This window comes from Corylus avellana, unplaced genomic scaffold, assembly GCF_965113065.1.
Source record: "Corylus avellana unplaced genomic scaffold, dhCorAvel1.hap1.2 HAP1_SCAFFOLD_323, whole genome shotgun sequence".
Taxonomy (NCBI): domain Eukaryota; kingdom Viridiplantae; phylum Streptophyta; class Magnoliopsida; order Fagales; family Betulaceae; genus Corylus; species Corylus avellana.
Genome location: NW_028290676.1, coordinates 4,366 through 17,022, shown reverse-complemented (window position 1 = coordinate 17,022; position 12,657 = coordinate 4,366). Strand labels below are relative to the sequence as shown.

General features: G+C 36.7%; 1 protein-coding gene, 1 long non-coding RNA gene and 1 pseudogene across 2 annotated transcripts; all 3 read left to right on the top strand.

The window, feature by feature from the left end:
- Positions 1 to 8: 8 nt before the first annotated feature.
- On the top strand, positions 9 to 496 carry LOC148582106 (uncharacterized). The gene is made up of 2 exons (XR_015909765.1): positions 9 to 145; positions 222 to 496. It is a non-coding gene; the product is annotated as an uncharacterized LOC148582106 (long non-coding RNA).
- A 7,677-nt stretch (positions 497 to 8,173) lies between these two features.
- LOC148582105 (uncharacterized) lies at positions 8,174 to 9,936 on the top strand. Its single transcript, XM_088512137.1, has 3 exons — positions 8,174 to 8,182; positions 8,489 to 8,918; positions 9,251 to 9,936. Exons 1-3 carry the CDS (start codon positions 8,174 to 8,176, stop codon positions 9,934 to 9,936), a joined length of 1,125 nt encoding a protein of 374 aa, XP_088368263.1.
- A 332-nt stretch (positions 9,937 to 10,268) lies between these two features.
- LOC132171782 (uncharacterized) lies at positions 10,269 to 12,233 on the top strand (annotated as a pseudogene).
- The last annotated feature ends 424 nt before the right edge of the window (positions 12,234 to 12,657 follow it).

Sequence of the window (12,657 nt, the reverse complement as noted above, 5' to 3'; positions counted from 1 at the left end):
AGCCATTGCAGGGCCAATTCTCATGCTGCTCAATTAAGCAAAGGAGGAGAACTTATCACGTTTGTCTGGTTATTAATGGCTCATTTTGGCATTGGGGATCAGTTCCAAATAAATGAGGGCCATGCAAGAGCAAAGCTGATTGTGGGTAAGTAAACTGAATTAATTGGTCAATCCAATGGCTTCTAATTTCTGTGTATAACCTTTTTTTTTTGTTTTTGGAGGATGGATTGAAGACTTTGATGTTCTTATGGATGCCTTCCCTTTTTTATTTCTAAGCTATGGATGCTTGCCTTGTTATGAGTGAAGTGGAAATGTTGACATGTTTACGGGTGTATTGGTACAACTTTTACTTCCTTCAAAAAGGATATAACTTATTGGTCTCCACTGACTAGATTGGGCTATAAGTTTTTGCACTTTGGTTAAACCCTTTTTGGGGTGGAGCTTCACTTGGCCCAAATGAAATAAAAACCCTTAAAAATGGGTTGATGTGGACTCACTCAAGGTCCAACCCATATATGATGGCTGTCTAAGCTCCTCCTCACAGTTGTGTTTTAATGGCCACCTACAACTACCAGATGTAATTCTTGAGGGAAGAATGTTTGGGCCTCTTGAGGTTGTTGGACTAGCCCGTATGCTGGGGCCCAACTTGAGTTGCACACCCTTGTGACTTGTGAGCCATTATCATAAGGCTAATAAAATATGATATGGATCGTAAGGCTAATAAAATATGAGGATCGTTGATGGAGATCTTGTGTCAGCCCTCGATGGCAATTAACAACTGTGTCACCGAAAGAAAATTGAAAAGTATATACCTTGTGAAATTTGAAATTTGACAGTAGATCATAAGTTTTAGTAAGAAAACTAGAATATGTGAAAGAAGAAGAGAAAAGAAAAACCAGTGGGCTGTAATTTTAGAAAAGCTAATAAGAAAACTAGACTAATTAAGTTTTAGCATTAATTACATATGCTTATTGGTTTGATCTACTGGGATTGTTTACGGTAAGTGAATGGTTTGAAAGATGAGGGAAAGGAAAATACAAAATTAAAAATAAGAGGACATAATAACCCAACCAAGATAGACTACAAGCACCATAGAGCCTTGAAGGAAATCCGGGAATATGAAAGTCACTTGAGAATGCAGTTTTTGACGGCCAACGTTCTTTAATTGGTGCTTACCTTCTTAACGAGTGAGAATAATAGTTTACTTTTTTTAGCATGGGTCTTTTTCGTACAACCACTATTCCCTTTTGTTTATAAATTGAAATGAACGAGGAAGACTGCTAGAGAATATAAGGTTGATTGTATGTATAGAAACTTAATTTGTTACTTTTGTCATATCTGTATTTTTTTTTTTTTTAATAAACACTTCTATCACATGGTTGGATGTTCTTTATGGATGCTTTCCTTTCTTTATTTCTAAGCTATATATGGATGCTTGCCTTGTTATGAGTGAAAAGGGAAAATGGGAACAATATAGTAGATGATGCATTTCGTACACTTTTCTTCTATCTTAGTGTTTACATGACATCTCTCTGTATTATTAATATTAGAGAAAAATACAAAAAAGTCTCTCAAACTAACAGTAGTTACTCGTTTGTGATAGAGCTCTACAATGTTCAAAAGGTACTAAAGTAACCTATTAAACTATCAAAATGTATCAAAAATGTCACTTATTATTATTATTATTGTTTTATATTCTTATAATACCCCTATTCTTTTCACAAATAAAATAATAGTGAAAAAAACCAAACAATTTTTTAAAAATACAAAAAAAAAAAAAAACCAATGGGCGAATAAAAACAATTTTTTAACGGAATTTGACTCCAAAGACTAAATTGTTTTTTTTTTTTTTTTTTGAAATATCTCGAGAACCTTTGATTTTACTTTCATACGACATGAAACAATTTGTTATTTAGGCCAACTACAGTGACTAATTATTTATTTATTCCATTTTTTTTTGTATTTTTTAAAAAATTGTATTTTTTACTATTATTTTATTTGTTAAAAGAATAGGGGTATAATATGAATATAAAAAAATAAGTAACATTTTTGATATATTTTAGTAGTTTGATGGGCTACTTTAATACCTTTTGAACATTGTAGGGTTTTATTCTAAACCGTTGTTAGTTTGGAGAGCTTTTTTATATCTTTCCCTTAATATTAATGTTTTCCTTCTTATTAGAGAAAGGGAGAAAGGGAAAAAGGGTGCTTGTTTTACCCCTTTTTTTTTTTTTTTTTTTTTTAATTTTAATTTTAATTTTTAATTTTTAATTTTTTTTTTTTTTTTTGTGGGGCCTTTCTTTCACTGATTTTTTCTTTTTGTTCATAAAGTGAATGAGGAAGGAAATAAAGTAGCGGAAGAATTGATAACAACAATTAAAAACTTCTGCATCTTCTAAAAATAAAACAAACCCATAAGATTAAATTCTGCAAAGTATTTGAAAAATTCTCAGTTTTGATAGTAATTCAATTGTGTCTTTTGCATTCCAGACTAATATATATATATAAAAGAGAAATACTTATACAGATAATAAATCTGCTCATAATAGTAAAAGTAAATTTAATCATAGTAAGAGATAATCTTAAAAAAAGAAAAAGAAAAAATAAGTCTTAATTAAAAGAAAAATGATAAAGGCACAACTTAAACTCAATTTTGTCCAAACTTTTCTTTTAAGTTCAAAAGAAAAACTGCCTGTGGAGGAGAGATAGAGCCTTAAACTAGGGAGAGAAAATTTTGGTCTAGAAGTTAGTCCAAAGTTGAGTTTAAGTTGTGGCTAAAATTAGAATAAAAATCAAATAAAATCTTTATGATCTTCGCTGTTGGGTTGAATCAGATTTAGCATCCTACATAAGGAAGAATAGTTAATTCTTTGTGTTATTGGTTTAGATTTTGTGTTATTAGTGAAGCATTCCTTTCACTAATTGTCACTCCAAATGGAGATTTTGTGTTGCATTCTTCCCATTTTCATTGAATGATTGTTTCCAGTACTCTTGACATTAAGGTTGTCAAATGCTCTGTAAGCATATTTACTCTTTGATCATTTTTCCAATCGCTTGTTGTTCTCTTCAATTTCTTCTCTTCATTCAATTCATTTACTGGGATTGTGTAATTCCTTGCTGTTAATGAACCATGTCGAAAAAATCCCCTCCAGATTCTTCATTTCAGCCTTTGGATCTTCTTTCATACTCGAAATTTGGGCCATCGACGCCCTTCCATATATTCACCGATTTCATCATGCCGCAGTTTGTAGAGCAATTATCCAAGAGAAAGCAACAGCTAAGTTCTTTGCGAAAAGGACGAAATCGAGAAGAAACTGATTAAAATGGAAAATGCCTGTGTGACACTAAGGGAATTGGAAGACGACGTCAACAAAGAGTTCAAAGATTTGATTCTCCAAAATTTGGACTTTACCTTCAAAGAAAGAACAGAAGCAGCAGAAAATTTAAGCGAAAACAAATGCTTTGTAGATACGGTTAACACAGCCTGGAAAGTTGTTTCAATGTTAAACGGCCGATTCTCTTCAATCAAAGAAGTCTCTCCTGATAAGTTGGGGTCTTGAAGCGTCAAACCTTCCCGATTTGCTAAGAAGTTAAGAGCTAAACATCGAAAACATGATGTCTGAGAGCTCAACTTTCAAGGAGATTCTGGAGGTCTACAATAGTCTAAAAGATCATGAATGGAAGCAGAGTTGTTTGCTCTGTTTTTGTTGGAAATAAAAGAAAGATAGATGCACAAGCAATAGTCTTCTCTCTATAACTGTTAGGATGAGAGAGGTAAAACAAAGATATATTCTGGATAAAACTGATGTAATAATTCATTAATGTAAAACATTTAAATAGACTACAATTAAACCACTTACTCCTAAAAACAAGGATCCACTTTAACTACTACTACTATAACATGGAGCACTAAGTAACTAAACTTCTAGACTTAAGGATTCAACGTGCATACAATTAAGATAATGCTGAAACAAATAACAAGCTATTAAATAGGAACCACTAACCCACTACTCAACAAACAAGCTAAGTAATAGGAACACATTTTGCATTATCTCTAACACTTCCCTTTAATGCATAATGTTTACAACTCCTAACAATTCTCTAAAATAAAAGAATTTATCTGAAGGAACGGGCTTTGTGAATATATTCGCAAGTTGCTCATTTGTAGCACGGTATACAATCTTGATGCTTCCTTTGCTAACCAATTCTCTGATAAAATGATGCCTTGTCTCTATATGTCTTGTACGGTTGTGATACATTGGGTTCTTTGTCATTGCAATGGTGGACTGGTTATCACAATGAATAATTGTAGCTTCTTGTTGATGGTGCTTCATGTCTTCTAATATTCTCCTTAGCCAAACAGCTTGACAAGCTGTTGAGGTTACAACAATATACTCCGCTTCAGAAGATGACAATGCAGTAGATGGTTGCTTTTTTGAACTCCATGCAATTGCCCCTGAACCAAGATTGAAGACGTACCCCGTCGTACTTCTACGGTCATCCAATGAACCTGCCCAATCACTATCGGAAAAACCACACAATTTCAAATTGTTAGCATTAGTATACAAAAGACCATAGGTGCATGTCCCCTTTACATATCTCAGCACCCTTTTGGCAGCACCATAATGAAGCTTGCTTGGACTTTGCATGAATCTTCACAAAAAACTTGTAGCATACATTATATCCGGCCTGCTATTTGTTAAATACAACAAACTTCCTACCAAACTTCGATAATCACTAACATCAACCTTTTCTTCTCCATCATTCAAACTGAATTTCTGATTGGTATTCAAAGGGGTCTTCATTGGGTTGCAATCATGCATTCCAAGCTTCACAAGAAGATCACTTGCATACTTCTTTTGAGACATATAAATTCCTTCATCACATTGCTTCACTTCCAACCCAAGAAAATAACTCCTCAAGCCAAGATCCGTCATTTCAAACTCACTTATTATAATTCTTTTGAATTCCTCCAACAAAACAGCACAATTACCGGTGTAAATAAGATCATCTACATAAAGACACACAATAAGCACCTCACTAGCCCTTCTTGTTTTGACGTACAAGGTTGGCTCACTTTCACTCCTTTGGTACCCATGTTGTTCAAAATGACCATTAATTCGATCATACCAAGCCCTTGGTGCTTGCTTGAGGCCATAAAGCGCCTTTGTTAACTGGTACACTTTAATCTCTTTACCTTCCACCTCATAACCTTGTGGTTGCTGCACAAACACTTCTTCATCCAAAACACCATTTAAAAATGCTGATTTGACATCAAATTGATAAACACTCCATTTTTGGTTAGCAGCTACAGCTATAACAGTTCGAATAGTATCAAATCTAGCTACTGGAGCAAAAGTTTTTTCAAAATCAATACCTTCATGCTGCATGTAACCTTTTGCAACTAGTTGAGCCTTGTACTTCTGAATTGTGCCATCTGATTTGTATTTAATCTTGTAGATCCACTTCAACCCCAACAACTTCTCTTCCATTTGGCAAATCCACAAGCTCCCATGTCTTGTTTTTCTCCAAAGCTTTAATTTCTTCATCCATAGCAACACACCATTCTTTGTTTTGAACAGCTTCTAGAAAGCTCCTTGGCTCATTAACCTGTGTAAAATGACATCTTTCACCTTGCTCATATATCTCTCTTAAGTCCTTCACTTTTCTCGGTGGTGATTCAAGGGAAGAGAAAGATGAAGAACTTGATGAGCTAGATGGGCTGTTTCTAGGTGTGAAAGGACTTAAAGGATTAGATGGGCAGCTTTCACCTTCATGCTCCACTATCTCATCCATCAAGTTATCACCCTCTTGGATTGTCAAAGGAAAATGTTGTTGCTTATTCCAATTCCAAGCATTTTTCTCATCAAACAAAACATCACGACTAACAATTAGTTTTTTTGTGAGAGGATCATAACACCGATGTCCTTTAGTCTCCATACTATAACCCATAAATATGCACTTCACACTATTATCTTCAAGTTTATGCCTCTTTTGAGAAGGAACATGAACATAGGCAATGCAACCAAAAATCTTAAAATGAGTTACCTTGGGTCTCCAACCATGCCATGCTTCAAAAGGAGTTTGGTGTTGCAATGCCGATGTAGGACTTCGATTAAGCAGATAGGCAGCTGTATGAACAGCTTCAGCCCAAAAACTGTTTGGAATTCCTTTGGCTTTAAGCATGCTTTTAGCCATTTCCACAATGCTTCTATTTTTCCTCTCCGCAACCCCATTTTGTTGAGGGGTGTAACTAGCTGTCAATTGCCTGAAAATGCCAAAATCTTCACAAAAACTGTCAAACTCCTTGGAGAGAAACTCACCACCACGATCAGTTTGCAAAATCTTCAAAAAGTTACCACTCTGTTTCTCAACTTGATTCTTGAACTTCTTGAAAATTGAAAAAACTTCAGATTTTTCCTTAGCAAAATACACCCAAGTCATCCTGCTATAATCATCCACAAAGACAATAAAATACTTTCTGTTGTTAAGTGAGAGAGTTCGCATAGGCCCACAAACGTCTGCATGCACTAATTCAATTTGTTTTGAGGCCCTTCTTGCTTCCCCCTTAGGAAAAACATTGCGATGATGCTTTCCAACTACACAACTTTCACATAAAGCATCAACATGTTGAATTGAAGGCAAACCATCCACCAAATTATTTTCACCCAAAAACTTCAAGCTTCTAAAATTTAGATGTCCATATCTATGATGCCACAACCAATTATCATCTAAAAATGAAGCCTTAAGTGCTTGTTTTTCCCCAGCAATATTAAGAGGAAAAAATTTGTTCTTAGCCATAGGGACATGGACTAACAAATGCTGCTTGGTTTTGTCTTTATACACATAGCATGATAAATCTTCAAAAATAAGACAATAACCTTCTTTTAAAAATTGCCCCACACTTAACAAATTTGTATCCAAATTAGGAACATATAAAACATTGTATATGCTGTTCATTCCACATAAGTTCAACTTTATATTACCTTTGCCATGTGCTTCAACCATGGTTCCATAACCCATCTTCACTTTGCTTGTAACAGATTTGTCCAATCTAGCGAAGTCTTCTAAATTGGTTGTCATGTGATTACTGCACCCACTATCCATAAACCAAACATTTGGTGTACCTTCTTTAGTAGAATAACAAGCAAGAAACAAACTTTCTATTTCATCTTTCTCTTTTTCCTTAGCAAAGTTTGCTTATTTTTCTTTGAGCCTACAATACCTCTCTATGTGGCCATAATTCTTACAATAATAACATTGAGGCTTACGGTAAGAATTTTCACCTTCATCACCAGTTTTTCTTTCATTGTGATAGTGGTAGTTGTTACTTGAACGTCCACCACCTTGTCCACCTCTTCTTCCACGAAAGAAATGGCCTCCACGCCCTCTTGTGGTTGAACCCTTGCCTGCAAATTCACTACTATCACCACTTGTTTTGCCTTTAGAAAACTGCAATTTAGTATGGAATGCATTTTCTATGGAATTTTCTTCATATCTTTTCATCCTGTTTTCATGAGATTGCAATGAACCAAATAATTCATCAACCGTTAGCATACTTAAATCCTTAGATTCTTCTATAGCAGCCACCACATGATCATACTTCTTAGGCATACTTCTCAAGATTTTTTCAACAACTTTCTGATCAGATAAATTTTCACCAAATTTTCTGATTTGATTCACAACGTCTAGCATATTAGAGAAATAATCATGCATAGACTCACCTTCTTTCATCATCGAACTTTCAAAATTTCTGCGAAGAGTTTGAAGTTTGATGGTCAATACCTTGGCATTTCCTTGATACCCATTCTGTAATGCATCCCAAGCATCCTTGGACTTTGTTGCAGCAGCAATTCAGGGAAAGATGGATTCAACCACAGCTTGTTGAATGAAAAACAATGCCTTAGCATCTTTCTTTCGAAGCTCTTTTAGTGTGTCTACGGAAATACTAGTTTCTGAATAACTCTCTCTACTAAATCCCATAGGTCTCGGGAAATAAAGAGAGTCTTCATCTTTGTACTCCAAATGTCATACCCAGCTCCTTGAAAGAGTGGGAGTGATGGCTGTGAAGGGTTAACACTGTTGCTTGCCATGAATCTAGCTCTGATACCAGATGTTGGAAATAAAAAAAGATAGATGCACAAGCAATAGTCTTCTCTCTATAATTGTTAGGATGAGAGAGGTAAAACAAAGATATATTCTGGATAAAACTAATGTAATAATTCATTAATGTAAAACATTTAAATAGACTACAATTAAACCACTTACTCCTAAAAACAAGGATCCACTTTAACTACTACTAGAATAACATGGAGCATTAAGTAACTAAACTCCTAGACTTAAGGACTCAACGTGCATACAATTAAGATAACGCTGAAACAAATAACAAGCTATTAAATAGGAACCACTAACCCACTACTCAACAAACAAGCTAAGTAATAGGAACACATTTTGCATTATCTCTAACAGTTTTTCAGTGCTCTCTCAGAACCAGATCATCAAGAAGAAAGCATTGGTCCACTGGTGGGTCGGCGAGGGGTTCTTATCCTGCCAGACTTGTGGAAATTATAAGACTGACGAGGAGAAGGGCAACGATTTGTTCCATGAATTTATCGACAAAGGCATCATCGAGCGCGTTTCCAAAAAGCGCAGACCAAGCTTAGAGCTTTGCAGGATGCACCCGTTAATTTGGTACACTATAATTCGGCTTGCCAAAACAAACAACTTCATTGGGTTTCACCCAAATGGAAATCCAACTGCAGATTTCTCTAACAAGAAGATTAGGAGGGGGTGCCTGGTAATAACCGAAGAAGGATATTCGTCACTTTGGGAGTTGACTTATGGCTTCCGTCTGAAGGAGGAAAATGTTGAAACTCTGTTTAACGTAAACGAGCCTTACGTTGATTTAAGAGAGGACAGTTTCTCAAAGATGAGGAACATGAGAGTTCTTTGATTGGGTAGATATTATGCAGACTCGACTAAGAAGGTTGTCGAAGTAGATGATACCTAGTTCTTGATCAATGGTTTGAAGAAAATGAAAAATCTTAGATACTTGAGCCTCAGGGGAATCACTAGAGTTACGGTGCTTCTAGATTCAATTTGCAAACTCACCAATCTAGTCATCGTGGACCTCCAGGGCTGTCATTATTTAGAGAGACTTCCAGATGAGATAGGCTCATTGACAAACATGACATGGTTAGACATGTCTGGGTGTTACTTGATTAGCCACATGCCTGTTGGACTTTCTAAGCTCTCAAATCTCCAAGTCCTTCATGGATTTTGGATTGGGAGACAAGCCAAAGACAAGAAGATTACTTCGGTTTTTGCAAGCTCGCTACTTTGGCGCGGAATCTCAAGTGTTTGAAGAAGTTGAGCATAAATGTAGACGCAAGGTGTACGGACAAAAAACTCCTAGCGGAAGAGCTGAATTCTTTATCCGAATTTAAAAACCTCGTGTCGTTATCAGTAGCATGGTTAGATATTCACAAAAACGACAGCGAGGCTGGCAATTCCGAAGGGAAAGCTCCTAAGCGGTCGACGTCCAGTGGACACAAAACTACCAAGCATCCGGAATCTACAATATTACCGCGTACTGCTTCTTTAGCGAAACTGGAGCTTCAGTTTCTCCTTGATCCTGAGATACCTGAGTGGGTGAAGCTCTTCAACCTGGAGAAGCTGCAGAAGCTCTATGTAAGGGGAGGAAAGCTGTCTCAGCTGCATCCAGTGGGGTGCGAGAAATGGAAGGTTAGCATTCTCCGCTTGGTGTTGTTAGTTAAGCTATCACCTAACGATCAAGTGGAAGATCAAGCAGATCACTCCCTAATCAAGCGTGTCATTCAATGTCCTCCTGCTAAGGCATCTATTCATTCATACAAGGCAAGCTTCATTATCATTAGATCATGCAAGAAAGGAATGTCAAGCAAGCTGTCATGCTAAAAAAGAAAGCAAGTGTCATGCAAGAAAGGAAAATAAAGCTATACACAATTCAAAGCCTCCACGTATCAAAGAACCATGAACTACAAAGGGAATGCATTAACTCCAAGAATATTTGTTACCTTTTGTAATTAACAAATCCCACATAATATGGGATCGTCTTGTAAATATACACGCATCAGCTATGTATATAAACTACTGTATGTAGCTGATTTTATCATCAAGGAAATTATATCTTCTAGCCTTATTTTATTTTCATGGTATCAGAGCCAATATAGGCCAACGCCCTCACTAGATCCTTTTCCTTGGTCTCTCTGTTTTTCCTATATTTTTCAATGGCAGCAGCATCATCCTCATCCTTTCTTTTGTTACACCTTGGCGGTCCAGATACTATAACTGCTTTTGCTCTGGAGGATAATGCTCTCTGGCTAAGGCACTTGGTTGGGCTTGTAAGTTGTAACCCAGTTTTCTGCAGCTGTTCTTGTCTTCGGCCAATCCCTTCCTGAAAACAACTTATGGGTCCCTACTGGAACCATCAAGTATGGAGAGCGAACGCGTGCTTTATTTCTTGCGAACCTGAATAGATTCCGGGAATCCATGCTTAAAGCACCTGACCCAGGGCCTAACTATGCATAGCTCATGGAGGAATACTCTTCGAAGAAAGTGGCCAAACTACCAACTCAGATAGAATTGATACCATAGCCTAATAAAGATTCCAAGACTGCATGTTATGCAGTTGATGAGCAGAATCTGGATGATCTTGCGGCGGGTGAAACATGCGTATCACTTCTTCGAAATCTTCAAGGGTCTCATTGTGGCTCTCATCTTTAGTTTTCGCAAGTGCGATGAGAGCCGATTGTTTTTCCAGAAGAGAACCCCGGAAGATGCCTTTAAAGTGCTTGCGGTTGAACTCAACTTCATGTATGAAGTTCTCTACACCAAGGTTGTCGTGGTGCATTCAATGTTTGGATACTTTGTTCGGTTTATATCCTGGTGTGCGGTTGTGGCGGCCCTTTCAACCTTTTATTCATTGGATAATCGTATTTTTCGTAAGATTGACATTGGAATTACCTATACCTTGCTCTTTGGTGCCATAGCCTTGGATACAATTGCTCTCTTCATGCTTGCTTTCTCTGATTGGACTGCTGCTTCCAACCAGAGCTTGTCGACAGAAAATAGATGGAAAAAATTCTAGAAAGCTTCTATATACAGATTCTTCCTCCCTCTCCTCAAATACTTTCTCATTCTCAAGAAGATAAACTGGTGCACAAATAATGAATCAACGGCAAATACAGAATCAACGACAAATACAGAATCAACAAGTTTGTTGGGACGAGCTAGAAAAATCCTATTCCGGAGGTGGTCTGAATCTCTACATCAATACAACTTGATATATTATTGTTTGGAAGAAAGTTGTCATCCAAAGAATTATTTTGGCCGTATATTGATTCGTGTCATTGACGAATATTTGGGCCTTAAGGGCCTTAAGGATTTCTATGATCGGATGAAATATGTTTCCCAGACACGATTTACCAAAAACCTATGGAATTTCATCTTTGGTCAGCTGGAAAAGAAATCCATACTCGCAGATGATCCTGACACTGCGAAGAGGATATGTTCAGGTCAAGGGGATTGGGTTCTACAAGATAGTGACTAGAATAGTGATAGTAGTAAGTTGATGTCTTATGTTGTTGATGTTGATTATGATCAGAGCCTTCTAATTTGGCATGTTGCTACAGAACTCTGCTATAGTACTACGGCTGAAGTCAACAGCAGTGGCCCTGCTAATTATCGTGAATTCTGTAAGATCCTCTCGGATTATATGCTATATCTTCTAGTTATGCAGCCTACTATGATGTCTGCTGTTGCGGGTATTGGCCAAATAAGATTCCGCGATACTTGTGCAGAGGCCAAAAATTTCTTCAAAAGAAAGGTTCCACAACAAGGAGGACTAAAAGAAAATAAACAGGCATGTGAAATGATCCTTCAAGTAAATACTGATGTCAGACCTGTTGATTTGAAGGGTGACAAGTAAATCTGTGCTGTTTGATGCATGTATTCTTGCCAAAGAGCTAAGAAAGTTGGAGGGGAAGAAGAGATGGAAGCTAATGAGTGAAGTGTGGGTGGAATTGTTGTCGTATGCTGCAAGCCATTGCAGGGCGAATACCCATGCTGCTCCACTAAGCAAAGGAGGAAAGCTTATCACATTTGTCTGGTTATTAATGGCTCATTTTGGCATAAGGGATCAGTTCCAAATAAACGAGGGCCATGCAAGAGCAAAACTGATTGTGGGCAAGTAAATTGAATAAACTAGCCAATTCAATGGCTTCCTTTTATATAGATTTTTTTTTTTTTTTTTGTGAGGATGGGTAGAAGATTTTGCTGTATCTTTATTTACTTCAGGTTGGAATAGAGATGTTTGTGACGTGTGTGAAAATACTAGTATATCTTGTACTTTTGCTGCTCAGTTTAACTTCAAGCAAATGCTTCTCATCACGAGCATGAATTTGTAATTGGTTTTTGGTCCTAAAATTGAAGTATTTGATTTAGGTTTTTACAGCACATCTCCTATAGCACTTAGGAAATTCAAACTTTAATGCCTTCTACCATTTGGTGTTAGATTTTCTTTTCCCATCATATGGATAGGTCCACAGGGATAGGGTTGGACATTGAGCGAGGAAGGCAATAAAAATGGTTTCTGTTGCAATGATGATTATGGGCTAG

Bases quoted from the DNA above. Each gene is read 5' to 3' on its own strand.
- LOC148582105 (XM_088512137.1), top strand. The intron at 8,919-9,250 runs GTTTCTCAAAGA...GGACTTTCTAAG, and splicing joins CGTTGATTTAAGAGAGGACA to CTCTCAAATCTCCAAGTCCT.